Source organism: Lepidochelys kempii, chromosome 20 (genome assembly GCF_965140285.1).
Source record: "Lepidochelys kempii isolate rLepKem1 chromosome 20, rLepKem1.hap1, whole genome shotgun sequence".
Lineage (NCBI taxonomy): Eukaryota > Metazoa > Chordata > Testudines > Cheloniidae > Lepidochelys > Lepidochelys kempii.
Window position 1 is genome coordinate 24,679,832 of NC_136399.1, and position 26,732 is coordinate 24,706,563.

The following is a 26,732-nucleotide window of genomic DNA, read 5'->3' on the forward strand; positions in this document are numbered from 1 at the left end:
CCCTTCCAGACACAGCACTTTAAGAATCATCCCTGGGGACACGTGAAATATTGGTGGGCCCCACAGAAATGCCGCGGGGCTCTGTCGCTCTCTAGTGGCCAGTCCCTGTACTACAGCCTGGGGGACCGGGGTTCTCTGACACTTCTGCTTCAAGAACTTCTGTTCAGTCCCCACGGCGAGCGCAAGGGACGGGGGACGGGGAGGGAGGCAGGACTCCTGGGTTCTATTTCTGGCTCTGGGAGGGGAGGGGGGTCCTAGTGGCTTAAAGCAAGGGCGGGGCTGGGCCGCGGGAGAAGGCAGCCCATGAACCCAGCTTTTGCCTGCTCGCTGACAATCCAGAACAGGTGAAGGCCCTTGCCTTGGGCCCACGCCCTCAGGTGCTGGCCCCAGCCAGATGGCAGAAGCTGGTCTAATTCCCCTACCCACAGCGGCCCCTAACCCCTACCTGCTAATCCCATCCGGCGCTTAGTGGAGGTCAATTCCCTGCCGGGAGCACTGAGGTCACAGCAGTGAAGACACCTGTCTGGAGCAAGCCAGGCAGAGCCCCGGTCCCCAGGGCATGGGCCAACCCTGCGGCCATGGAGGACAGAAGGAGCAATTTCCCCCAGCCTATGCCAAACAGCCGTTGGCAAAGCCCTGGTAATACCATGCAGTTTGCTAGCCCTGCCCAGCTATGGATCCCATTGGGGAAACTGAGGCATGGAGCAAGGGCATGAGACTCAGACTCACTGTGACTCAGCCCTGAAGCAGAACCTGGGAAACCTGGTTTTGTGTTCCTCTGTCCCTACCACTAGACTCCACTCCGCTCCCAGAGCTCAGCAGAGAACCCAGGAGTCCTGACTCCCAGCCTCCCCTGCTCTAACCACTAGACTCCACTCTCTTATCCGATCTCATAATTGAACCCAGGAGACTTGAGTCCCTCTCCCTGACTCAGAGCAGACCCCAGGAACCTGCCTCCCAGTCCCATGTGTTCTCGAGTCCCACTTTCACCCCCAACACAAGAGCCATTTAACCCACCCGTAACGTGGGGGGATGCGGCTCCTGCCCTATCTCAGGTGTAGTGGCCATGTCCCCAGAGCTGCCCTGGGGACCCCTGAAGTGCAGGCTGGGATTGTTCCGTCATGGCACATGTAGGACACAACTCCTGCCCCCGCCATGGGCACCCCAGAGCCTGGCACCCACCAGAGCACGCAGCCCACTAGGTGGCAGTAGTGATCCGCAGCCAGGGCCCCCCAGTGCCCGGCAGCTCCCAGAAAGGCCACTGGGCTCAAGGCCACACGGGGCTTTAGCCATGCCCCTGCCAGAGCTTGAGCAGGACACAGGAGTCCTGACTCTCATCCCAGCACCCCCATCCCACCCCACCCCACCCCACTCTAACCACTAGACCTCACGCCCCTCCCAGAGCCAGGAGTCCCCATGTGGTGGGGTGAGGGTTAGTGCATTGAACCAAAAGGCTCTTCCAAAACCATTGTGGCCCAGTGGCTCGGACTGGGGCAGTGTGACGAAGTGGGCCTGTTCTTAATGTGTTCTCCGAATATTGTGGGGGTGCCTCAGTTTCCCCTATGCAGTTCTTAAGTATCTAGGTGGTGGGGTAAGGGTGTATGATCATTGCAGAGCCCTAGAGGGCCGGTGTGTGCAGGGGGTCTGGACACAGAGAATGGCCGACACCCTGTTTCCTGGCAACTGATGGCCTGGGCCCTTCCCCCCCTGCAAGGTGAAAGCTGAAGGGTTGGAGAACAAAGGAATCAGGTGACCACCTGGCCCAGGAAAGGAACAAAGCCCAGGGGAGGAGGGGCTGGAGGGGGTTTTCAGTTTGGGGCTGGCTGGGACATGGAGTGAAGGGCAGACGTGGTTGTCTGGCTCACTGCCCCCAAAATGGACCCAGCTGAGGGGTCCCGTTCTCTGCACCTACAAGCTCTGTGTTAGACCATGTCCCTGTCGTCTAATAAACCTTCTGTTTTACTGGCTGGCTGAGAGTCACGTCTGACTGCGGAGTTGGGGTGCAGGACCCTCTGGCTTCCCCAGGAGCCCCGCCTGAGTGGACTCACTGGGGGAAGCGCACGGAGGGGCAGAGGATGCTGAATGCTCCGAGGTCAGACCCAGGAAGGTGGAAGCCGGGTGAGCTGTGTGTCCTGAAGACAGGCTGCTCCCAGAAAGGCGACTGCCCCAGAGTCCTGACTGGCTTCATGGGGAGCAGTTCCAGAGCATCGCCCAGGGACTCCGTGACAGGCAGGTTCTGGCTTTGTAAGTTACGCAGCTCGGGCTGCAAGGTCCCACCCTGGGGCTGGGGCTGTCCGTCCGTCTGTCTGTGCTGATCCCTGACTCGTCCCCCCTGGAGACTCCCTTGCAAATCAGACTCCATGGCTGGAAGGCAGCTCCTCGGGTGGGCCATGCAGCCCCCAGTGATCCCCGGGGGACCCGAAAAGACAAGGGGGAGTTAATCACCATTACAAGGGCAGAAGGAACCCAGAGATCACCTCATGTGGTGTGTGTGCGGGGAGTAAGATGGGGGTCTCAGGGTCCCCTACTTCCCTGGATGCACTGGTGGAGGGCATTCCCCTTCCGTCTGTGCCAGGGTGGCCCATGCCCCAGGCACATGGGGAAGGAGATTGTGGCAGTGAGAAAGCCCTGTGTGCCTGTCTCCAGGATGCCTCCCTAACCAGCACCCCCTGCTGGTTCAGTTGGATACAGGCTGGCATTTCACTGTTAAATAGCCGCCATGCCCCACCCCAGAGACAGCTGCATCACAGCACTGGCTGAGAAACCCCTGTATAAACGGGCCCCCGCACCCACCCCAGAGGTGGCTGCATCTCAGCGCCAGGCGAATAAGCTGCGTCCTGCCCGACCACCGGGGGGAGCGCAAGACATTGGCTTTAGGGGGCTCCCACGGAAAGAGTCGCTCGCCATTACCCGTGCAACGTTCCCAGCTGGAGGGATTCATGCTTCAAACACTGGCCCGAGCCCGGCCCCTCCCGCGCACGCTGGGTCACGTCCCCGCCTGGGGCAGTTTTTGGCCCTGGGGAAAAACCTGATGGAAGCTTCCCCCGGATTTGCCTTGTTAATTTACATCAGCTGACCACGTCCCTCCCTGGGCCCGGCCCAGAGCAGGCCCCAGACGATGTGATGTGGGAGGAAGGAGCGGGAGAGACAGAGCGCCCCCCACAGCCCCTCCCGGGCGTACACCAGTGTGACGCGGGCAACTCCGGATTCACCCCAGCGCCGCTCCGGCGGGCGAGCGGCTGCTGCAGGGATTTGCTTTGCAGCAGCCGGAGCAGGAGGAGGCGAGCTGAGGCGCCGCTCCCCTGCCCAGCGGCGGCAGTGGGGTGGAAGAAGGGGGGAGATCGCCCCCCCGGTCACCCAGGCAAGACCCCCCAATCCAGCAGCCAGCCCAGGTAGGCACAAGGGGTGGGGTGGGGAGGGTCGATTTCCCCCCTGGTTTATTATAGCAGGCGCGGGGGGCGGGGTCTGGTGGCCCAGTTCCACCCTCCTGCAGCCACTAGGGAAAAGGGGGTGCGGGGGTCCCCCATCCCCTGGCGGTAACACATCCACTCTGGGGCGCTGCAGACGCAGAGGAGCCCGACGCCCCCAATCCTGCGGGCTTGGTTCTGCCCCTGAGAGTCGCCCGTGGCCGGGGGGGCTGGGAAGTGGAGATGGGGGGCTCCACCCCCCATAGAAATCCCAGCGGCTGCTGTGCGGGTGGGGGGTTATCACATCAGAACATGGGGCTATAAGGGGGGCTCCTGGGTCACGGAGTTCAGCTCCTTGCTAGCGCAGGCCGCCCCTATAACTTGGGGGGGGCACGGCTTGGGTGGGGGAGGGAGAGAATCAGGCACACGGAGTGAGAACCGGACTCTGTCCCTCCCGTGGGTCGCAAGTTTGAAATCACCTGAAGAACTATTCACTCCACCCCCCGTCCTCGATTCACTCCGCCCCCCCCCATCTACCCCTCCCCCGGCAGCCGGGCTCCCTCCCCACCCGGGTCAAAGCCAGACGGGTCCAGAGCAGGAGAAGGAAAACCTCGCCCCGGCGGAAGAGCTGCCGGGTAAATCAAAGCAGCGGAGAGTTTGGGGTGAGTGGGGGGGGGCAGGGGAGAAGGTCCTGCCCCATCGAGGGGTGGTGGCTTTGATTTTATTGGGGGGAGAAAGCGTGATTTCAGGGCTATGGAAATCGTGACTTGGGGGGGAGGTTAAGGAGCTGGCTGGGGTGTCAGGACTCCTGGGTTCAGAGCCCTGTTCTAGCACAGGGTTCCCCTGGGAGCTGGGACCAGTCACTTTAATTTCTCCCTGCCTCAGTTTCCTTCCTCTATAACCCCCCCACCACCGCCACTCAGCTCCCCGGCAGTGCCCCAGTTCTCAGCCAGGGGTCCGGGGAGCCCTGCCAGGTTTATAACAGGGGACATGAAACTGGCCCAGTCAGTACACAGGACAATGCTTTGTTTCTACCGCTGGACAGACTAGCCACGGAAATGGAAGCAGGATATTTCTGTCCCAGTGGATTGATTTTACCACCATCTGGTTAAAAGGAGAAAGTCGGCAGTTGCTCAGTAATGGTCTGGCTGGGGCACTTGTATTCTGATGTCTGATTCTGTAAGCAAGTGGTTTTTAGGTGAGGTGAAACTTGGGGTACGTGAGGCCAATCAGGCTCCTGAAAGGGGGCGGGTGGTCTGGAAAGGCCGGGAGCGGCTGCCGTAGGGCACCTTGAGTGCTGAGAGGGCTGCAGAAAGCATTTGACACATGAGGAAAGGGGGGCACGGAGTAGGGAAATGACTCCCCAAAAGTCGTGCAGCACAGCTCGGCAGGGAACCCAGGCGTCCTGACTTCCAGTTCCCCCTGCTCTAACCCACCAGGTCCCACTCCCCACCCAGAACTGGAAATAGAACTGACTGCCAGCCCCACCCCCTTCAAATGCAACCAAGATGCCTGCAAAGTGCTTGGTTCACAATTGCACAGTGGGGACGAGCGGCCTAGGGGGTAGCAGGGCTGAACAGGGGCTGGTGTTACAGTGGGTCACAAACTGACTATGAGTCAACAGCCGGAAGTGGTTCCAGTTGCAAAGGTGGCGAGCACCCTCCGGGGTGCGTTAGCGAGACACGGGGGGGGGTCACTGTCTGGCTCTGCTCAGCCCCTGTGAGTCCTGGGCCCACTTCAGGGCGCCGCATTCTAGGAGTCCTGCTTGTTGGTCCTCTGCTCTAACCACTAGACCTCCCTCCCCTTGCAGAGCAGGGGATAGAATCCAGGCCTCCTGCTTCCACTCTTTGCACCCCGCTGCAGCCGGGGCACAATCAGCCGCTGGAGCCTGTCGAAAGGCTGCTCTAGATTGAGCGGTTTGATCTATGGTCCTTGGGGCCGTGTGAGCATGGTGCTGCCTGGGTGAGGGGGCTCCTCAGGGGGGCTCAGATGGGATTGCTGCCCCAGATCAGACCTGGGCCCATCCAGCCCCTTACCCTATCAATTGCAGGGCCCAAGTCCAGCTGCTTCATAGGAAGGTGCAAGAAATGCCCTAGTAGATGATCCGGGAGTAACCTGCCGGGGGCGGGGGGGGGGGGGGGGGGGGCGGGGAAATGGTCCCTCCAGCCCCAGGTGGAGAAATTGTCTCTACATAGTCACATGCAACTTGCCTGGCCCCCACTGGCTCCCAGCAGGACCTGGGGGGTGGGGGAGACAGGAAGGAGGGAGGCTGTTAGCTCTCAATAGCACCTGCTGGCTCTCCTCCTTTGCTCTCCTGGCCCCCAGCTCTAACCACTAAACCATTCCCCCTTCCCGAGCTGGGGATAGAACCCAGGAGTCCTGACTCACAGCCCTGCCCCTCCTCACTCTAACTACTAGACACCACTCCTCACTGGGACTAGCAGTCAGGAGTCCTGGCTCCTGGGGTCAATCCTTTGATTGCCTTGTGCCTCAGTTTCCCCCATCTGACTGGGGATAATGATCCTTCCTTGGTCTAGTTAGACTGAGATCAGCTTGGGGCAGGGACTGCCTCAGAGATGTCTGCAGCGCCCGGCACAATGGGGCCCTGATCGTGGGGGGGGGGGGTCTCCAGGTGCTATCGTAATGCTGCTAATGCTAAGGCCGCACACACCATAATGGGACCCTGACTTGGCTGAAATTGTATCAGTTTAAAAAAACAGAACAAAACCAAAAGTGCCACCCGAGGGGTGTGTCAATAATTCCCGTTCACCGGCGGTTCCGGGGGTCAGGACAGGAGCAGAGAGATGCTGACTCCGGCACGGTGTGCAGTACGGCTCGGAGCCTCGTCCTCTTCCTGCAAGCCCCAGCTCCTGGGGGGGCGGGGGGGCACTCTGCTCCTGTTTGTTTTCCTCAAAAGCCAGAATCCAGCCCTCACGCTGCCAACGAAAAGCAGGAAAATGCAACTCCCCAAAGACTCAACCTACCCCCCCAGGTCAAAAAATGACTCCCTGGTTTTTCTAAATTTCTCGTGGTTTTTTTGGAGGGGGGGCGACACATTGCTGGGGCTGGTAACATGGCACCCCTCCCCCACCCATGCAGGCATTTGTCCTTCTGGGAAGGAAAACCAGTCCTTTCTGATGTGACTCAGAGCCAGGACTCCTGGGTTCTTTCCCGAGCTCTGGGATGAGGGGAGCAGGGTCTAGTGGTTAGAGCAGGGGGAGCTGGGGAGCCAGGTCTCCTGGGTTCCGTTTCCTGCTCTGGAATGAGGGGAGCGGGGTCTAGTGGTTACAGCAGGGGCTGGAAGCCAGGTTGGGTTTGGTCCCTAGCTGCACTTTTACCAGCTGCCCTTGGGGAGAGCAGGGAGTTGGGTTTCTCCTAGGCAAGCAACACGGGGTGTGTGTGTGTGGGGGGGGGGAAATCTGATCTCCCAGTGGGGAGGATGCTGCCAGAGCCAGGTGCCCCCCCCCATACCTGTCTTGTCTAATTTCACCCCGTCGGCCTAATTCGCTGGGGAAGGCAGGATCTGGCTCTGTAAGTAGGAGTCACCTTGGGCCTTGGGGGCAGAAGCTGCCAAGTCCAACTTAGAGTCAGGTCTTTAATTCAAATCCAATTAGGGGGCATGGATCAGATGCACTGAGCCTCTCCCAAGGCACCTTCCCCAGCATGTGAGCCGCCCAGCTCCTTGCAGGGGATGAGGGTCTAACGTCACCCACAGGAATGAGCCCCTCTGCCAAGGAAGGATCTGAGGCTGGAACCCAGGAGTCCTGGCTCACAGCCTCCCCTGCTCCAACCCCTGATATAGTCTCCACTGGAAGTCAAGTAGACCCTGGAAAGATGCAGTTCATCCAGCATAGTGGGAATTACAGCAGAGATAGAGCCCAGGGGCTAGGGCAGCCAGTGAGAGCTTAGATGTGAGGACTGAGGCTGGTTGGATCCTTTCCTGGCCTAGGGGATGGTCTATGGTTACTGGGGAAATTCTGGTCAGTCACTGTGATGCTCCAGGGCACTGATCACTGCAGGGGTCAGGAAGGACTCTGTGCAGCTTCCCAGCCAGCCCAGTGCCAGAGGGCAAAGCGGCTGGGGGTCAACGACTGACTGTCCCTGCTGAGCGTCAGCAGCCCCCAGTCTCCAGCCCTGTGGGTGCTGAATAATGCCCAAAGGAGCCGTGCCAGAGGGGACTTGGGCTGTCAGAGAGAGACCCAGATGGGGCAGGGGGTGGGGAGGTAGAGAGAGACAGCACTGTACACTGCCTCCCCCCCTCCCTGGACTCAGTATTACCCCTGCCCTTCCCCAAGCCAAGCTGGTCCCAGAGTGGGGACCTCCCAACCCCCACAGCCAGCCTTACTGTCCCCCCCACCGTCCCCAACCCATCCCCCTCCTAACCCCACTCCCACCCCCCAGGGCAGGCCGGTCTGTCCGGTTCAGGGGCAGGCTACCGGGGGAGCCCCCAGTCTTTCCCTTCTGACCAACCCCCCCTGCTTTGATTCTGTTCCCAGGTGCCATGAGTGGTGGGGGCAGCGTGTGGGCACTGGCCATCGGCTGGGTGCTGGCCATGCTGTGCGGAGGCGCTGGGGGCCTGGACAGCCGCTGCCTGGCTGGAGGGAAGCACAAGGTGGCCCCTAGCCCCGAGGGGCAGCTGGGCGTTTGCCAGCTCTACGCTGCCAGTGAGTGATGGGCATGGGGTGGCCTGGGATGGGGTGGGGTGTGCAGCGGGTAGGCCACAAAATCCGAGGTTTGGGGAGGACGAAACTGGGTCAGAGCAGGTGGGTTCTCCAGTCCCAGCCCCCCTGCTCTAACCACTAGACCCCACTCCCCTCCCAGAGCTGGGGCTAGAAGACCTGACTCCACAGCCCACCCCTCGCTCTATCCACTAGACCCCAGTGAGCAGTAGCTTTGCCCCCGTGTTGCTGGGGATCCCTGTGCTTTGGAGAACGAGAAGGGCCCAGCACCCCTCACATGCCAGGCCCTGCCCTGGGGAGCCGGGTCAGTGGGGGGTCAGGGCCCTGGGTGAGGAGTCAAGGGTGGCGCTGATGGACGGTCTCTTCCCAGACGCCTGCTGCTCCCCCAAAGTGGCCCAGGAGATCTCCAGCGCCCCACTCGCCAAGGTCAATGACATCTCCTGGAATCGCTGCAGGAGCCTCAGCCCCAGGTAGGACTGCCTGACCCCGCCCTCTGCCTGCCTCGGCTGTGAGCTTCCCCGCAGCAGTGCCCTGCTAGCACCCAGCTATCCCCCAGCTGTGAGCTTCCCTGCAGCAGTGCCATGCCCATGTCTTGTTTCCCCTGACTCTGAGCTTCCCCGCAGCAGTGCCCTGGTGGTGGATGATGACACACACTCAGTTTGAAATTCTAGCCTAGAAGCCGAGGGTTACACAAAGACCTAAGTTATAGCCCAACCTAAACAGATGGGACCAGCAGGGCAGAGCGCCCCCTAGTGCCCCCGCCCCACTCCCTGCAGCACAGTGCCCCCTAGTGCCGCCCTGGGGCATTGGGGCCAGCGCTGCCTGCTTGGGGGATAGCGCCCCCTAGTGCCGCCCTGGGGCATTGGGGCCAGCGCTGTCTGCTTGGGGGATAGCGCCCCCTAGTGCCGCCCTGGGGCATTGGGGCCAGCGCTGTCTGCTTGGGGGATAGCGCCCCCTAGTGCCGCCCTGGGGCATTGGGGCCAGCGCTGCCTGCTTGGGGGATAGCGCCCCCTGCTGAGCCCCTGCCCCACTCCCTGCAGCATCCTGCCAGTGCGCGGCTCAAGGTGCAACCACTGTGGGCCTCCCCACTCTAATGCCCCCTCTCCCCGCTCTCCCTCCCCAGGTGCAAGCGCTACCTCCAGAGGGTTGAATGCTTCTACCGCTGCTCCCCCAGCGCCGCCCGCTGGCCCCACCCCCAGCGCCCCACAGCTGTCCTGGAGGTGCCCCTCTGCCTGAGCTTCTGTGAGGCGTGGTAAGTCAATGCACCTTCCTGGCCGGGTTAGAGCAGAGGGGGCTGGGAACTGGGACTCCTGGGTTCTATCCCTGGCTCTGGGAGGGGAGTGGGGCCCAGCGGTTAGAAGGGAGGGGGAGCCAGGACCCCTGGGTCTATCCCTGGCTCTGGGAGGGAAGCAGGGTCTAGTGGTTGGTAGGGGGAGGGGCTGGGAGCCAGGCTATTCCTAGGGAGGGTGTGAATTCACCTGTGACTCCAGGCAGCAATGGCCAAGGGGAAAAGAGAATCCAGGCCCCATGACAAGCTCCAGGATGGGCTGGTCGGAAGGTCTCTCCCACCTGTGGGGAACTGCCCCTTTAATGCAGCCCAATGGACTGGTGGAACTCCCTGCTGCAAGGAGCTGGAGTGCAGCAGCAAAGCTGGGCTACTGGGCTGGATGGACCCTGGGGTCTGATGTGGGGCAATACAGGGATAGATTGGCCCTGGAACACCCCAGCTGAACAGCCCCGTAGTCTGTCTCAATTCTCCTGTTCCCCCTTCTCACCCCTCCCCCCCCACCAGGTATGAAGCCTGCAAGGATGACCTGACTTGTGCCCGCAACTGGGTGAGTGACTGGCAGTGGGGTCCCCAGGGAAACAACTGCAGCCGGGACTGTGTGCCCTACAGCCAGGTGAGGGGGCTCTGCTGCTGGGGGAGGGGGTTGGCTCAGCCCTGCTGGGGGAAGGCCGGGGGGGGGGAAGTGGGGGACTGGGACTCCGTGGCTGAGCTGCCCTGCTCAGGCTGCTGGGTTGGCACCAACTGGGCAGGGCGGATTCTGTAGCACAGACACCTCAGAGCTGGGCTGAGACCCGTCCAACTCCTGGCATGCAATGGGACACGGGGCCTCTCCCCTCTAGAGGGCGCCGGCGCCGATCCAGCCCCAGGGCGGGGTGCTGCCTGGCTCAGAGGGACAAACCCGCAGGGTGCTGTCCTACTTGGGATGGATAGAGGGGGCTGGGTGAATTGGGCGGGGGGATAGAGATCCCCACTCCTGATCCCCATGTGCCCACAGCCTGGGCAGCAGCTCAGGGGGCTGGGGGGGGAGCTGCCAGCAGCTGGCACCACCCCAGCCATCGCCAGGAGATCTCCCCGCGCCCAGCCCAACAGGCTGCTGCCTTGGCCCACATGCGGCTCCCAGACACTGAGCCAGCTAGTGCCTGCCGGGGGCAGCAAAGCTGCAAACGCTGGCAGGGCCCCCTGCCTGGCAGCCCCCACCACAAAGGGGGTGCCCATCAGGCCCAGCACCTGTACTTGGGGACGGAGAATGAGCGTCCCTGCCCTCTCTGTGCTCCGAGACTGGCAGAGGGATTTGGTCTGAGACTCAACCTGTCCTCCCCCTGCCCTGGATCCGAGTGGCACCCCCTAGAGGGGAAAGGCCCCATGCCCCATTCCCCACCCCCCTGAGCCAGCCAGTTCCCCTGCCCTGGGGCTGGATTGGAGCCAGCGCCCCCTAGAGGGGAAAGGCCCCAGGTCTCACCCCCTAACCTCTCCCCTCTCTCTGCCCCCCAGATGTACCGGGATGGCAGGGAGCTCTGCGAGAACATCTGGGGCGACTCCTTCGTGGCCGCCCAGGAGCCCTGCCCCTGCCTGAGCCTGACAGGCTCCGACACCGACCCGTTGCCCGAGGACGGGGACAGCTCGGAGGAGCCTGACTCCACCAAAGCCGGCAGCCCCCGGGGGCCCTGCCCGGCCAGCGGCCTCCTCCGGCACGGCCTGCGCAAGCGCTCAGTCTTCATGGAGGACGTGGAGGGGAGCGGGAGCGGCTCTAGAGCCGCTGGCCCCTCCCACCCCAGCTCCCCCACTCCCTAGGAGAGCTCCTCCCACACCAGGTGTTGGGGGGGGGGGCGGGAAATGCTTGTAATCTATGCAAACCCCTGACTGTCCCCCCCACGCAAACTGTGACTGCTTCTCTAGCTCCTCTTGCACCCCATCCAGCCACCTACAGGAGGGGGGGACCCACATAGCCCTCCTCCCACCGCAGCCATAGGGCCTAGCTCAAAGGGGTGTTAGCTTCCGACTCCCCAAGCACCCAACTTCCCAGAGAGGGCATCCCTGCTCGCCACCAGCTCCCCCCATGCCCCAGTCACATAGGGATGCAGCTGTATTATCCTCTTGCTATACTACAGGGGGGAAACTGAGGCACAGAGTGGGGACACCTGAGAGTAACTCAGTGTAGTGGCTCGGCTCTCTCGTGCAGGCCAGGACCTGGAGTGGCTGCTGGCCAAAGGCTCAGGGGCAAGGGAGGATGGTGCGCAGGTTCCAGGTTGACACCCCCCACCAACGGGGATCAACCCCTTGACACGGAGGAGCTGATGATAAGCCAGGTCCATTTGCTTCATGCTGGGCCGACTCCTTAACTGCTCTACGAGAGTCAGACAGCAGGGGGTGACAAAGAGCCCACTGACACCATGGGGGCAGCAGAGGGCGCTCTCCCCACTAGTCACTGCTGACCCCAATGCCAGGCTCGGGGACACTCTGTAGGGGCCCCCCTCTGTCGATTCCACTCAGCCCAAGCAACAGCGTTTGCACCTAGCCTGCACGCTAAAGCTTGTTGCAACCCCTCACACGCTAGTGTAGACAGAACCTGCCATGTCTTTGCTGCGGCTAGCGGGCGGGAATTTAGCTGGGCAGGGTGACCGCATGCCCACCCAGGACAGCGCTAGGGGACGCTGGGCTGCGAGGTGGGGGCTCTCTCCCCGAGCAGTCTGTGCTGACCTCAGGGCCCCAGCACAGCAGTAGGGGGCGCTGTGCAGACAGATTGGTGGGGCAAACCATGGACACTCATTCCACACTGCAAGAGCCCAGGGAGCCAGAGGCTTCTGTCTCAAAGCAAGGATCTGCCCCCCCTGCAGGGGGAGAAGGGGAATCGGCGGTGTAGGGGGAAGATCGTGCCAGTGTTTTAAGCCAGCCCCCCCTCAAAGCAGCCCCAAACCTTCTGAAATATACCCCACCCCTGGACTCAACCCCCTTGCTCTGAGCATCAGTTCCCACGGGGCCACCCCTGCCCCTTACTTGTCCATTTGCTCCCCAGACCTGGGATTACAAGGGAAAAATGCTGTTTGAAAAGCAGATGAAACTGTGGAAAGAAATAAACTAAAATAAAAACCTTTCAAATTTGGTCCATGGGATTTTTTTGGCCCCTCCCCTTTTTTCTAGTCAACTCCACCGCAGAGGTGGCTGCAGGGCTCAGGGACACAGCGGGACACACCGCATTGGGGGCGGAGGGGAGAAACACACCTATTACAAACTCCAGAGATGTTTCAAAATGTTTTATTAACTAAAATGAATTGGGGGGGGGGATTCACTGTGGGTGGAAAATCCACAGCAAGGAGGCGCCGGCGAGACTGGGGCAGCTGGTTCCTAAAAGCCCCTTTTATGGCTGGGCTCCTCCCAGCCCCTGGAGAGGGGGGCTCAGATCAGCTGGCACCACGATTAAATACAACCCCAGACACTGTGAGTCGAAAGTTCTCGCTCTATGTCAAGCTGGGCCGACTTGAGGGGGCCATGGGGCTGAGGGGGGGCATGGGGCCAGTCCTCCGCCCCCGGTGCCCACTACAGCCCAGTCACTGTGTCCAGTTTGCGCTCGTGGAAGAAGCGGTGGGGCTGGTGCTTGGAGGACTCTTTGCGGGCAAAGAAGGACAGGACGGAGCGGGTGCCCTTCTGAGCAGGGTCGTCCTCACTGTCGTCCCTGGGGAGGGAATAAGAAGTTAACGGGGCCCTGGCACCCCCCGTTAACGCTCAGCTCTCTCCAACACACACACACAGGGTGCCAGGGCGGAGGTAGGCGCCAGATCAAGCGGAAAGAGGTGGGATGGGTAGAGCCAGCAGGTGTGCTGGGCTCAGCTGGTGTCTACTCCGGACGGATGTATCTAGGGACCCCTTGCCTGGCGCCGAGATGTGACCACCTCTGGGGTGGGGCGCAGGGGCTGTTTATACAGGGATCCCTCACCCAGGGCTGAGATGCAGCCACCTCTGGGGTGGGATGTGGGGGCTGTGACCCGGCACAGGAAGATAATGAAACAGCATGAGGCAGGGCCCCTCTGAGCCCCTCTACGCCCACGGTGGACCCCCCGCGTCTGAGGGGGTGCAGAGTCCCATAACCCCCCCATCTCCTCTGCCCTCTCTCCCCTCGGGATGGATCCACACCCAGCTGCCAAGGTCATACCTGGGAAGGGGAGGGGCCAGGCCTGGGAGGCACTGAACCATGCTGCTCTCAGTACAGCCCCCTGGGCTCCCCAATCCCACACACGGGTGCAGGATGAGCCAGTGGGTGGCGAGGGGACCCCAGAGGGGGAGAGGAGCTGCGCCCAGCACCCTCCACGCATGCCGGGGGGAGGTCAGCAGAAGGGCCCCGTTAGCAGCATGCGGTGCTGCCCTTCCCCCCAGCAGGGCCCTGGTGGCAGCCGGGGCATAATCGGGGGTGGCAGGGCTGTCGCTTGGCATCAGAGCCGGCTCTTCTGAGCTGCTATGGACGGCGCCCGCGGGAGCTTGTTCGGGCCCATCAATGCCAAGTGGGGGTCAGACTGAGGTCAGGCCCCTTGCAGGGATCTAACAGATTGGTACCCTCAGTCCTGTCCCGGCCCCCCCTCACCTACCAGCGCACGGGCACTGCCTTGCTCTCCAGGATGGTCTGGGCCGTGCTCCAGCTGAAGCGCACGAACTGGGGGTACCCGAACACAGGGTCCAGGCACTGCGCCAGCCACTCCTTGGTCTTGGGATCTGGGGGCCAGGGAGTGGGGGGAGGGGTGGGGGAGAGATGAGAGTCAGGGAGGGGGCTAAATGCACCAGCCCCACCTCCCTGACTGCAAACGGGGGTACCTGCCAGCTTTCAAACCAGTCAGGACTCCTGGGTTCTATCCCTGGCTCTGGGAGGGTGGGGGAGTCTAGTGGTTAGAGCAGGGGGGCTGGGAGCCTGGACTCCTGGCTTCTATCCCCAGTTCCACCACTGCCATCCCCCATGCCCTCAGCACGTCACTTAGCTTCCGTCTCGGTCTCTGGAAGGCAGATCAGAAATCCAGCCTGATGCAGCTGAGGGGGTTAAAGGAAGCCCAAGGGGCTGGGAGGGGGCTCGAAGCCTGGCACCACAGCCCGCACCCCTAGGCAATGCAAGAGCCAGGGCGGGAGGATCCAGTGAAAGACGGGAGCAGATCCCAGGTCACATGCGCCCTCTGGTGCGTGAAACCAAACACAGCTGGCCAGTAGGAGCTGGGTGAGAGACGGAGTCGGTGCAATCTAGGAACCGGGTGGAAGGCAGGATACCGGGCTAGATGGGCCCATGGGGCAGCCTCGGTTTATCTTCAGCTCCTATATATGCAAATAGCTCCACGTTGTGGTCAGACCTATCACTGCCCCTGAGAATTACACAGGGGGGAAGGGGGGTCCATTTACCATTGGGGTACCCAGACCCATACTCCACGCTCACGTCCCCCAGATCCTCCAGGAACGTCCAGTTCTTCACAGCACGATCCCGCGCCACCTGCCAACACATCAGGAGTTGGCTTGGGGCGGCGCCTCTAGGAACATGGTCTCCTAGCGCTGGGCTGTTTTGACAGGGATCTGTCGCCCGGGGCTGAGATGCAGCCGCCTCTGGGGAGGGGCGCAAGAGCTGTCGAACTGCCGTGCAGCATTTGGGATAGGAAGTGAGGATGAATCTGCTAGTGTGGAGCCGATTGAGGGACACCCAATGGAACCCCCTTATTAATTCACCCAGGAGATCCCAATAACAGGACGGTAAGTGAAGCTGGGGTGTCTCCATATTCCACAAACCCGCCCTGGTCCATTGCTCCAGGGAGCCTGGTGACTCCTAAGCACACAGTAAGATCCAGCCCGTCCCCCACCAGGCCCCCTGAAGAGGGGGGACCCCAGAGGCTCACCTTGGCACAGATGCTGGCTGCGCTGACGATGGGGAAGAGGGAATCGGCCTTCGGCCTCACAGTCACCTCGAGCTCCGGAAAATGCCGTTTTAGCTTCTCCTGGTACTTCTCCGCTGGCCCCACCGTGTCCACGAAGACCTGCCAGGGTTGGGGGGACCCCGCAAGAGGTGTGGGGGGGTGGTGTCAGATCCCCTCCCACCCTCCCCCGCTACACCTTGTGCTGGGATCAGGGCACCACATGGGGAGGCAGCTGCCCTGTTGCCGTATAGAGAAACTGAGGCACGGGGAGGCTGGCTGGAAGTGGGGGGAGCAAGGGTGCCTGTTAGCACTATGCCCACAGTGGTCCCCTTTGCCAACCCTGGCTGAGTCTGTGATCGGGGCACCCCGTGGACAGAAATCTGCCCCACAGAGAAACTGAGATGCGGGGGAAAACTGCAGCCGGCTCACCTCTGCCACATGCACTCCCGCGTCCAGCACGTGCTGTATCAGCCCGATGGCTGTGTCGTGGGACAGGGCATTGAGGTTGTATTTCGCCCTGGCCGGGAGAGGAGAGGGGTTAGTATTTACCAGCCAGAGACCTGGGCCCCACTGTGCCAGGCGTTGCACAGACACAGAGCAACCCCCTAGAAACTCTCCAGCTGCCTCACCCACCCAGCGATCTGGCTCCTAGGGTTAACAGGAGCGGGGAAGGGGGACACATAGCCTTTCCCCTCTAGGGAGCGCTGGCTGATTCGGCCCCAGGCTGGGGGGCTGGCTGGCTCAGGGGGGAAATGGGACACAGGGCCTTTCCCCACTAGGGGGTACCTGTGACCCCCGTGCGAATCGAGTTCCCTGGGGCTCTCACCGCTGCTGCATGCTGGTGGAGATGAGGTTGGGAGAGAGGATGTGCAGGGCCCAGCCGACGAAGTCCCTGGCCCCGTCCAGTGTCCCAAACAGCTGCTCCCGCTCGGCCTCCGTCAGTGTCTTCGAGTCTGGGGGGCGGACGGGGGGGGATGACACTAGGGTTGGCCACCAGAGGAAGCCTCGGTCTTCCTCGAGATCTTGGGGGGGGCCCCCTCATGATCCAGCATTCCCTCTGTGGGGCCCTTCCCCACTGCTGTCCCTATCCCCTGTCCCCACTTTGCTCCCCCCACGGAGATCCATATCCCCCCTGCCTCCCCCATTCCCCAAGCCTCAGTTCTCCTGACCCCCCCCCATCTCTCTGCAGTTGCTCTGTCAGTCCCAGAACTCTGGAATTCCACCCCCTGACCCCCCTCACTGAGATCCCTGGGCCCCTTCTCTGGCGGGGGGGAAATCACAGGAGGCCCGGGTGGAAGTTGAGCCCCCCACCCCCACGATGCCCTTGTCCTTACCGGCCATCTTCAGAGCTCCCAGCTCCTCCTGCTTTGCCAGCGGGCAGTAGCAAACACCATAGACCATGGGACCTGGACGGGGAGACAGAGGCACATATGGCGGGGGGCAAGGGCACAGATGGGGGGGCAGCCGAGCCCGATCCAGCTGGTGCAAGAGCCTCCTACTCCGCAACTCCCACCCACAGCACCGGGGGGTGGGGAAATCAGCCCTGCCCGCACTATGTGGAGAGGGGTAACTGGGCAGGGCCTGTCTAACCCCCCTGCCAGCTACAGGGCTCCAAGCTCTTCTCCCCCAGGGCGGGTGGACCCACCTCCCTGGCAGGGAGTTGGGGGGGGATCCTGTGAGATGCCTTGTGCTCCCCCACCCATCACCCCCTCCTCACTGTACCAGGGGCTCCCCCTTCAGGAGCACAGACAGGGAGGGCCCTACCCCTATCATTCAGTATGGGGGGCCTCCTATCCCCACCCCTAAGCAACGCTGGGGGGGTCCCTACTCTGTGCAATGCTGGGGGGTCTCCCCTTGCAATGCGGGGGGTCCCCCCCCGTACCCAGCACGGGCCCCCGGCCGGCCTCATCGATGCCCAGGCAGCAGGGCCCGGCCCGGCACAGCTCGGGCACGGGGGAGCCCAGGCGGCAGCTGCCCGCGTTATCCCGCTCGAACTCCCCCAGCTCCATGTTCCGCGCGCGGGCGAGCGCGAGGCCCCGAGCCCGGCCCAGGGGGCGGGGCCGGCCTCGCACAGACACCTGGGAGTTGTAGTTCTAGGGGAGGGGCAGCCCCATGCTTGAGCTCTGGGGTTGGGGGGGGTCAGAGGTGAGGTCTCCTGGGTTCTATCCCAGCTCTAGGAGGGGAATGGGGTCCAGTGGTTAGAGCAGGAAGAGGTTGGTGGGTGGGGGGCAAGACTCCTGGGTTCTGCCCCTGCCTTGTGTGTGTGTCAGGACTCCTGGGTCCATTTACACCAGATTCATTGCATTAGCTTGGAATTAGTCATTCATCGCCACTTTCTAAGAGCAGCCACTGATTGTGGGGCCCAACTTGGGACCCCTCCCCGAGCTCCACAGATCCCATTAGGAGTCTCTAAGAGCCAGGCTCTGAAGTCCCTGGGATTGGATCAGAGCTCATGTCCCTTGGAGGGGAAAGGCCCTATCCATGTCCCTCTGCTTCCCACATCCCCAACCTGTGGTTGTGCGTGGCACGGGGTAGCATTTAGGAGTGAAGGGGGGGGGGCTGTATGTGGTGGTAACTTAGGGGGGGATCATGTGTTTGGTGGGGGTTCTGTGGGCTCAGGGGCATGTACGTGGGTAAAATCCTGTGCATCACAAGGCCATTCATAAAGCCATAAACAAACCCTAGGGGACAGTCCTAACAATTATGCTCTAATTCCCCAGCTCCGCCGACCCTCTGGAAGTCTCAAAGGCTTGGGATCATTGCACCAGTGGGGAAACTGAGGCACAGGGGCTGGGGTGAAATTCCCCATAAACAAACGGACTCAGCAGAGTCATGAGTGATAAATAAATAAACCCAGCTCGGTCCAAAGCTTGGCCCCAGACCCCTAGGGAGCCTCCCCCTCCTGGGCTGTGGGGTTCCTCCAGGGCAGCATTGCAACCCCACCTGGCCTGCACTGTAACGGGGAGCACGGGAGGGTTAGCCCCACCCCCCCATGTGCAATGCTGGGGGGGCCCATAGCCCCGCCCCCGTCTGCAACGCAGGGGTCCCCATACATGGCCCTGTCCCCCCTCTGTGCAAGGCAGAGAGAGCCCATAACCCCGCTCACCTCTGTGCAATGCTAGGGGGCCCCCCCGAACCTCGCCCTCCACGTGCAATGCGGGGAGTCCCCTTGGAGGTCTAAGCCCTGCCCCACCCCTGGCTTTATCTCTCTCGTCTTCACCTCCCCCCTCTCTCTGCTCCAAATGGAGCAGCCCAGCCCGGACGGGGGCGTGGAGGGGGCGGCTATAAGACCCGGCTGCAGGCGGGCCGCGAGCTGTGCACGCGCCGCGGAGGTCGAGGGTGTCTTTGCTGTGGTAGGGCGCAGCGACGAGGTGGGTGCTTTTGTGTTGCACGCTCCTGGTTGTGCATTGCAGGCCGGGTTTGCTTTTGTGGGCCCTGGAGCGGGGGGGCATTTCCAGCCCCCGGGCCTGGAGCAGCCACATGCAGGAGGGAGCGTCTCTTTTGCAAAGTGGCTGCTCGGAGTGGGGAAGGTGACTGGGCCCCCCCTGGAATCGCTGCCTTCAGCGGTAGATGTCGGCTCTGGGTTCCTGTAGCCCTCGTGCAAATCCCGCAGGAGGAGCCAGGCGGGGTATTGTTTCCAGCCAGGGCCTGGCAATGCTAAAGGGGCCTTTCGTCCTCCTCATCCCCCCCCCCCCCCCCCCGGTCTCTGCTCCTATGTTTGGAGGGCCCTGACCTAGGCTGCAGCCTCCATGTTTCACTGTCTCGCGTGCCCTGGCGGCTCCCTGCTTCGTGGCTTCGAAAGCAACTGCGGGGGGGGGGCGTGGATCCTGAATCGCCCTGGGCCCCTCTCTGGCCCTCACTTACGTACCAGCTCCTCACTTCTTCCAGCAGGTGCCAACCGCTGTAAGGGTGCATCAGGGTTTTCCTGGGTGGTGCCGGTGGGCTGACACCGGAGAGCTGGGGAATGTGCAACTTTCTCAAGTGGCTGCATAGGGAAGAAACTATGGCAGAGTGTCTCTGTTCCCCCCCCCGGAAACAATTGGGGGGGCTGGAAGAGGGGCTGATCCATCAGTGGGGCCCTAGCTGGGTGAATTCTAGGCTGCTAATTCCCCGCTGCCTCCCCTCCCTGCGGTGGGAGCATTTCGCCTTCGCTTTGTGCCGTTAAGGACTCTCCAGATGGGAGCACAGAGGTGACTTGGCTTGTGGGTCTTAATTCATGCTTGGGTTTTGTCCAGTGAGTTTCCCCTGTGTCCTGCTTCTGGACGGTTAGGCGAAGCTTCTAAGGGGGCAGGGAACCGAGCGACTTCAGGTGGCTAGTGAAAATGGCAGCTGGAGGCCTGTTATTTTTATATGCCCCTTTGCTGGGAGGTGGCCCCCGCTTCTTCTGCTAAGGTGGCTTTAAGAGCCTGTTGTGTCCGGTGCGCCACAGACACCGAGTGAGAAGTGGTCCCTGCCCTGAGGAGATTACAGGACAAAGGGCAGGAGGGGAAACCAAGGCATGAAGCTGAAAGTGACTTGCCCAAGGTAACTCACCAGGCCAGCCGGGGACAGAACCCAGGTCTTTAGACCATAACCTGCCTTCAGCTCTAAAGACTCTTGTGCTGACCGCGAGCTTGCCCCATGATGGCAAATCCCGGATGCCGTGCCAGCTACCTTGCAGTGGGGCTGCCTCTGGGGTGGCGGCTCACAATGCAGGGGGAGAGAGTGCTTTTTGCCCTAGTGTCACTGGGGGAACTCCCTATTGCTTGGTATCCTTTGGGGCCATTCTGCCCACCCCGAGTAGGGTGGTTCTTATCTGAAGGAACCCCCCCCCCAGCAGAGTTGCATGTCCTGCAACGGCTCCGCACTCTTGCTTGTGGTATCTGTTGGTCTGTCATGGTAGCGAGCGGGGGCCCCCCAGGCTTGGTGAGGTACAGCCACAGAAGAAAACCCCAATAAAATTCTTGCTAGCCCATATCTCTTCCCCGCCGGCTTAGCCGGCCTCATCCCGCAGCAAAGCCATATGTTTTTCAGGTCTCTGAGCCGAAATGAGACAAGGTCTGCTCCAAATAATGGGAGCTTTGGGGGTCCTTTCCTTGCACTTTCAGATAGAATAGATTGAGAGCAGGACTGTTACTTTTAATGCTGTCGGTGTGGGGTGCTGGGAGGCAGGACTCCTAGGTTCTGTCCCCAGCTGTGGGAAGGGAGAGGGGTCTAGTGCTTAGGGGGCTAGGAGTCGGAACTCTTGGGTTCCCTATCCCCAGCTTTGCACTGACCCAGTTTGTGGAATCACCGATTAGTGGTGTTGGTTTGCACGATTTTGGGAATGAAAAGTGCTTTGTGTGTGCAAAATAGCCTCCTGTATGCAAGCTGTAAGAGGGGTGAGCTGGTTAATTGTGATTGATTGGTGGGTTCACACTAGCACAGCTGTGCCTGGCTGCACATGGGGAGGAGATGCCACCAGCCTTTTGCCCTCCCCCAAAGATCTCTCTAGCCTGCATTAGCTTGGCAGTCCCTGGGTTGTACCTGTGCCGGGGAGTGGGGTGCCCGCTGGGTCTAGCATTCCCAGTGCCAACCCAGAATAGCTAGTGTGCTCTGAGCTGTGAGATGTGAGTGATGCTTCTGTGACTGGGGGCTCGGAGCTGGGATTGTCTGCTCATGCAGACCAGCGCTGGGAAGATGATTGGGGTGGGCTGGAAGGGGGAGTTGAGATTGGGACTGGTCTGGAAGCTGGTATCGTCTCAGAAATCCAGGCACTGGTGCAGTGAGACCTCCTGGAAGTCAGGGCCCCCCTGCCAGCTCATCTGGTCCATCTCCAAGCTGCCCCTGTGCAGTGTTGCTTCCTGCAGAGAACGGGAGAAACTCCTCACAGTTGCTGGCCAGACCCGCTAACTAGTGCCACCTGTCCTGAGCCCCAGCTTCTCTTGCAGGACATGGCTTCTGGTAACGCTCACATCGGCAAGCCAGCCCCAGGCTTCCACGCCATGGCCGTGGTGGACGGAGCCTTCAAAGAGATCAAACTTTCCGACTACAGAGGTGAGAGGAACCTGCTGACGGCTCTGCACTGAGCCTGTGCTAATAGGGAGGTCTTTACAGCTTCCCCAGACACTGGGAGTGGGGCTGCTGGGAGCTCCCCCCATAGCCAGTGCTCCTGCCCTGCTCCCCGCAGCGCCCCCTGCTGGTACTGGATTAGCTGGATGTTCTGCGCATGAGCGAATGCTGGGAATACTGGGGGCACTCTACAGGGGCGTCTGCCTGCATGGGGAACAGGGTCACCACCTCTAGGGCAGGGGTGGGCAAACCTGGCCCAGGGGCCACATCCAGTGCTTCAGACATTTTAATCCAGCCCTTGAGCTCCCGTTGGGGAGCAGGGTCCGGGGCTTGCCCCACTCTGCGTGTGCTGTGGCTGCATGTGATTCCTGGAAGCATCAGCATATTCCCCCCCCCAGCTCCTACAGCCAGGGGGCTCCATATGCTGCCCCTGCCCCAAGCGCCAGCTCTGCAGCTCCCATTGGCCAGGAACTGCAGTCAATAGGAGCTGTAGAGGCGGTGCCTGCGGACGGGGCAGCCTGCAGAGCTGCCTGCCGCGCCTCCGCATAGGAGCCACAGCGGGGACACGCCACAGCTTCCAGGAGCCACTTGAGGTAAGCGCCACCTGGAGCCTGCTCCCCTGACCCCCTCCTGCACCCCAACCCCTGCCCTAGCCCTGATCCCCCTCTGAGCACCTCAGTCCCAGCCCAGAGCACCCTCCTGCACCCCAACCCCTCACCCTGTGCCCCAGCCTGGAGCCTCCTTCCCACACCCTGAACTCCTCATTTCTGGCCCCACCCCAGAGCCCGCACTCCCCTCCCACACCCCAACCCCAATTTTCTGAGCCTTCATGGCCTGCCATACAATTTCCATACCCAGATGTGGCCCTTAGACCAAAAAGTTTGCCCACCCCTGCCCTAAAGGAAGTGTGGGGGGGGTCCCTTGTGGGGCAGGATTAAGGTCCTGTGGAGAGAGGGGGACCTTGCAGTTTTACCATCCTGCCTCTGGGCAGGCAAGTGTGCAGTGCTGTCTCTTTAAAAGATAAATGGGGACCCTGTGTATAATCCAATCGGCTGGCTTGCGATTGGCTGAGCCTGGGCTTGAGGGGGACATTCCCAGTGCCTCCTGGGGGAGACGCTGTAACCAGATCAGCTGGCTGGCAAGCAAGGCCTCCAGCCATGCAACTGGGTCTGGGGGGGACTTGGGTCTCTGCCCATGGCTCCACCTCTTGACACCCCATCCTATGGCAGCTCCCCCTGCTGACTGGTTCTCTCCCCCTCCCATCCCCCAGGCAAGTACGTGGTGCTGTTCTTCTACCCACTGGACTTCACCTTCGTCTGCCCCACCGAGATCATCGCCTTCAGCGAGCACGCCGAGGCTTTCCGCAAGCTGCGCTGTGAAGTCCTGGGGGCCTCTGTGGACTCGCACTTCACCCACCTGGCCTGGTGCGGGGGGGGCAGGGGGCAGGAGGGGGACATGGGTGAGGTCTCGCCGCCCTCTAGGGGGTGCCAGCTCCGATCCAGCCCTGGGCTGTGGGGACTGGCAGGGTTGGGGGGCCCATCTCTGATCTGGCCCTAGGGGTGGGGTGGGGAGAAGCTGGCTCAGGGGGGCAGGGAATGAGACATTGCTATGATTGCAACCCAAGCTAATGCATCAGGAACCATGGTTTCCACCTGGAAGGAGACTGAGACCCACAGCATGTGACAATGTCTCAGGCCAGTGACCAAAATGCCCTCTAGACACCCCTCTGCTCTCCACTTGTGATGGGTGTGAGGTCAGGATCTTGCCAGCCCTACACAAGAGGCCTGGCGCTGCTGGCTTGCTCTGCCCCAGATGCCCCAATGCAATCGGTACATGAGATCTGGAGCAAAACCTGGGGGGGCGGGGGGGGCTGGGAAGCCTGCCTGTCTAGTCCCTTAACCCATCTGGACCTGGTACCAGGCCTCTAGGGAGGGGAGGGGTCAGAGCCCCTGGGTGCCAGGGGTTGGAATCTCCCCACAGACCAGTTCCAATGCCTCACAAGCTATCAAAAAGCCCCATGCTCCCTGGTTAGATAGGGGGCAGGGGTGGGGCCCATCCCTCCCTTGCTGTGGGGAAGACACTGGGCTAGAATCCAGCAGACATTACCAGCTGTCCCAGAGGGGTGGGGCAGGGTGGGCCCCTACTGGCTTTATCTGGGCACACTCTGAGAGAAGCCTTATCACCCCTAGCCACGGGGGGTGGGGAGTGGATGGCTAAACTGGCATGATCTTCTAGGGTGGGGGTGTTCTTCTCTCCCCCTTCCAGAATAGGGCTCTCATCAGCATGCCCCCCCAGTCTGAGCACTGTATCAGATCCTCTGATTTAGTGTCTAACCTGGGTGTCTGTCTTCTGGTGGTTTGTGGGAGGAGGGGAAATTCCCCCCCCTCACTAGCAGCTCTGTGGGAGTCTGGCTGGACCAGCTGCCCCCCAGCCCCCGATGCTGCAAGCCAGGATGAGAGCCATGCTGCTGCAGGCTGGGGTCTGCCCCATGGGCCCCCTGAGTGGGAGACAGGGCCTGATGCACTAGGGCCAGGTGGCCTCATTCCCTGGGTGGGAGGTGGTGCCGGGGGGACAGATCTAGATGTGGGGTCCCTGTGGCTGGGATTAGGGGCATACCACAGCATGAGACTAACCCTCTTGTCTCCCTGTAGGGTCAACACCCCGCGGAAGGAGGGGGGGCTGGGCACCATAAAGATCCCTCTGCTGTCAGATCTCACCCGCAGCATGGCCATGGACTATGGGGTGCTGAAGGAGGATGAGGGAATCGCCTACAGGTGTGGGGGTTGACTGACTGCCCTTGTGTGTGAGCTTCTGGGGTCTGCTCTGGCTGGGGGTGGGGGTGGGGGGAATGGTGGTCACTTGTGCTGAGGTCCCCACTCCAGTCTCCCTGTGGCAGTTTTGGGGCCCCATTGGAGTTCTGCCCCTTAACTTCACAGCAGTGCCAGCTAATGTCGAACGACACCCCCACCCCCATGGCTGGTGAAGGGTGGGTGCATCTGGCGAACGGGACGCTGACTGGGGAGCTGGGGCAGTGTGTGGGGAACACCAGGGTGGGTATATGGGGGGGGTGGAAGGAGCCCCATGGGATGCCAGGCTGAGGGTGTCACTCTGGTATCCCCACAGCCAGTCTTGCCCTGACTGAGGCTAGAGATTTCCAATCTATGGAGCTGATGTACTCCCCACCCCACTGAATCTCTGGGTGTCTCCACTAAGCAACAGCTGGCTCTGAGCATCCAGGTGTCGGGTGGGGGTGCCCCACATCCCATGGGGGGAAGGCTGCAGGCTCCATGATCCCCTGGGATCCCCACCGTGACAGATCTGGGCTGGGGGGGTGCACCCCCCCATTGGTTCCCACTGGGGTGTGATCCCTCTCCCTCCTCCCCCCGCAGGGGCCTGTTTATCATCGACAGCAAGGGTGTCCTGCGCCAGATCACAGCCAACGACCTGCCGGTGGGGCGCTCGGTGCAGGAGGTGCTGCGCCTGGTGCAGGCATTCCAGTACACGGACACGCATGGGGAAGGTGAGGCTGGGCCCAGCTCACGGGGGGAGCTCTTGGGGGGGGGGGGCAGGGTAAAGGCCAACCCCAGGTTAGGGGGAAGGCAGGGCCCAAGTGCAGCAGTGTATCTAGACGGGGTGGGACAGCAGGTCTGAGTTTGTTCCTGGGGGGCAAAGTGGTGGGGGGGCTCTCAATCCCAGCTGTTTCCAGCTGGCTGCAGACTCTGCTTGTACTAGGAGGTTTCTCTTGAAGGGTTAGAGACGCATGCACACGCCCACCCCCATGCCAGGCAGGAGAGGTGGGGTAGAGCCCCATGCATGGACCTACAGTGCTTGCTCCATCCAGCCTTGGGCAGACCTCCAAGCTGGAGGGGAAGGGTTGCCTAGTGGTTACAGCACCAGCCTAGGACTTGGCATCAAACCCAGGTTTTCTGTACTCTGCCTCAGTTTCCCCATCTGCAAAGGGCAGGGGGCGGGGGGGAATACAAAGCTCCTGCCTCTGGTCTCCTAACCCCCCCCACCCCCACTTTCTCCAGTGTGCCCAGCAGGCTGGCAACCTGGGAGCGACACCATCAAGCCCACAGTGAAGGACAGCAAGGACTACTTTGCCAAGCAGCACTGAGCCGGGGGGGGGGGGCAGCAGCAGCAGCTGACCGAGAATCAGGTCTACTGTGAAGGAGCCCCTCCCTCTGCCCCACCCCACCCATTGGATGGGGATATTTTGGGGTAGGGGGAATCCGAGAAGATGCTTGTGACCTAAAGTAAAAGGGTTTGTTTGAAAAGGAGCTGGCTTGTCTCTGATCCTGAATGGGGGGGGGGGGGTCGGGGCAACCCTGCTGGGGGTGGGGGGGGTGTCCTATCCAAGCCCTGGGGATCCAGTCAACCTCTGATCGACCCCAGATGTCTCTTGGTGCCAGTGGGTGCTGTAGCACTTTGCACCACTAGGTGGTGCTGTTGGCTGCATCTAGCTAGCTCCCTGGTGTGCATCCAGCTCTGGGGAGGCGAATCCAGGTCTCCTAGAACATCAACTGGCTCCCCATTAGGGCAGCTGACTCTGAAGGGCCTGGGGTTCTCTGCTGGGGGACACCCCTTGTGGGCTCTTGGCTTCTCTCCCTCCCCCACTCACAGCACAGCTGCCCCCAGGCTGGAAGGAGCAGGGATTCCTGGTCCCAGAGGGTCCTGGCTCAGGGTTGCCAGATTCTGAGGGGGCTGGGATCCCAGGGGGCGGGGGGGGGTAGCTGGATGGGGCATTGAGGAGTGTCGGACTTAGAGGGGGTGGGGGCAGGGCCCAGCTCCTGCTATGAGCAGTGTGCTCATCTCCCTTCCCTTAAAGCCAGCCCCCTGCTGCTTGGGGAGGAGGGGGCTCTCCAGGCATGTCCAGCTTCTGCCACTCCCCCACCATGCCCAGTCATCATTCAGGCTGGTGCTGTGCCAGCAGGGGGTGCTACCTGCCCCCCAACAGCCTGGCTTGCAGCTACTGCCCCAGAGAGCTCTAACTACGCCGGGGGGACACACCCAGGAGTCCTGACACCCTCTTCCTCTGACAGTTGGTGCTGGGGGCTCCAGCCTGCCCTGGTACATAATGGGGGGGGCACCTTGCCCTGGTCAGCCCCAGACACTGTGTGCCAGGAGCGGTGCATGAGCCAGACATGTCCCTTCCCCTCCCACACCAGCCAGCGCTGGGCCTGGAGGAGGCGAGCTGGGATCTGCCTGTGACTTCATCAGCCCCTGGGAGTGTGGCCTGGCAGCTTCCCTGAGGCCAGAGGGGAGCCAGGGCCCCTTGCAGGGGAAAGGCCCCTTTTCCTGCACCCTGAGCTGGCCTCCCTGGGGGCTATTCCTAAGGGCTGAGCTGTCTGTGTAGAGGGGCCAGGGAGATGGGGACATTGTGGCTCAGAGTAGAGTCAGGGGGTGTAGGGGCAATGGCTGGGTAGGTCACTGCTGGCCTTAATGGGGAGGGAGG

At 61.7% G+C, this 26,732-nt stretch overlaps 3 protein-coding genes across 4 annotated transcripts; 2 read left to right on the plus strand and 1 right to left on the minus strand.

Annotated features, from left to right (window-relative positions):
• The first annotated feature begins 3,971 nt into the window (after positions 1-3,971).
• Positions 3,972-12,470, plus strand: RTBDN (retbindin). Its single transcript, XM_073318539.1, has 6 exons — positions 3,972-4,069; positions 7,904-8,071; positions 8,457-8,556; positions 9,210-9,338; positions 9,879-9,987; positions 10,866-12,470. The coding sequence occupies exons 2-6, from the start codon at positions 7,909-7,911 to the stop codon at positions 11,163-11,165; spliced, it is 801 nt and encodes a 266-aa protein (XP_073174640.1). The 5' UTR covers positions 3,972-4,069; positions 7,904-7,908; the 3' UTR covers positions 11,166-12,470.
• Positions 12,471-12,616: 146 nt separating this feature from the next.
• On the minus strand, positions 12,617-17,303 carry RNASEH2A (ribonuclease H2 subunit A). Of its 2 annotated transcripts, XM_073318809.1 has the most exons (8): positions 17,130-17,303; positions 16,582-16,653; positions 16,074-16,200; positions 15,677-15,764; positions 15,230-15,367; positions 14,745-14,832; positions 13,952-14,075; positions 12,617-13,044 (listed from the first exon to the last, which is right to left on the minus strand). In XM_073318809.1, exons 1-8 carry the CDS (start codon positions 17,254-17,256, stop codon positions 12,909-12,911), a joined length of 900 nt encoding a protein of 299 aa, XP_073174910.1. In that variant the 5' UTR covers positions 17,257-17,303; the 3' UTR covers positions 12,617-12,908. The 2 variants fall into 2 exon arrangements, with proteins under 2 accessions (XP_073174910.1, XP_073174911.1); XM_073318810.1 differs by lacking the exon at positions 15,230-15,367.
• A 1,206-nt stretch (positions 17,304-18,509) lies between these two features.
• On the plus strand, positions 18,510-25,557 carry PRDX2 (peroxiredoxin 2). The gene is made up of 6 exons (XM_073318610.1): positions 18,510-18,618; positions 21,157-21,262; positions 22,548-22,701; positions 23,929-24,051; positions 24,667-24,797; positions 25,309-25,557. Exons 2-6 carry the CDS (start codon positions 21,160-21,162, stop codon positions 25,392-25,394), a joined length of 597 nt encoding a protein of 198 aa, XP_073174711.1. The 5' UTR covers positions 18,510-18,618; positions 21,157-21,159; the 3' UTR covers positions 25,395-25,557.
• The last annotated feature ends 1,175 nt before the right edge of the window (positions 25,558-26,732 follow it).

Coding starts and splice junctions, on each gene's coding strand:
- RTBDN (XM_073318539.1), top strand. CDS start 7,909: ATGAGTGGTGGGGGCAGCGTGTGGGCACTGGCCATCGGCTGGGTGCTG. Junction 8,072..8,456: donor TTGCCAGCTCTACGCTGCCA/GTGAGTGATGGG, acceptor GTCTCTTCCCAG/ACGCCTGCTGCTCCCCCAAA. Junction 8,557..9,209: donor TGCAGGAGCCTCAGCCCCAG/GTAGGACTGCCT, acceptor CTCCCTCCCCAG/GTGCAAGCGCTACCTCCAGA.
- RNASEH2A (XM_073318809.1), bottom strand. CDS start 17,256: ATGGAGCTGGGGGAGTTCGAGCGGGATAACGCGGGCAGCTGCCGCCTG. Junction 16,201..16,581: donor GGGAGCTCTGAAGATGGCCG/GTAAGGACAAGG, acceptor TCCGCCCCCCAG/ACTCGAAGACACTGACGGAG. Junction 14,076..14,744: donor TGGGTCTGGGTACCCCAATG/GTAAATGGACCC, acceptor CCTGGCCCCCAG/ATCCCAAGACCAAGGAGTGG.
- PRDX2 (XM_073318610.1), top strand. CDS start 21,160: ATGGCTTCTGGTAACGCTCACATCGGCAAGCCAGCCCCAGGCTTCCAC. Junction 22,702..23,928: donor CACTTCACCCACCTGGCCTG/GTGCGGGGGGGG, acceptor GTCTCCCTGTAG/GGTCAACACCCCGCGGAAGG. Junction 24,052..24,666: donor GATGAGGGAATCGCCTACAG/GTGTGGGGGTTG, acceptor CTCCCCCCGCAG/GGGCCTGTTTATCATCGACA.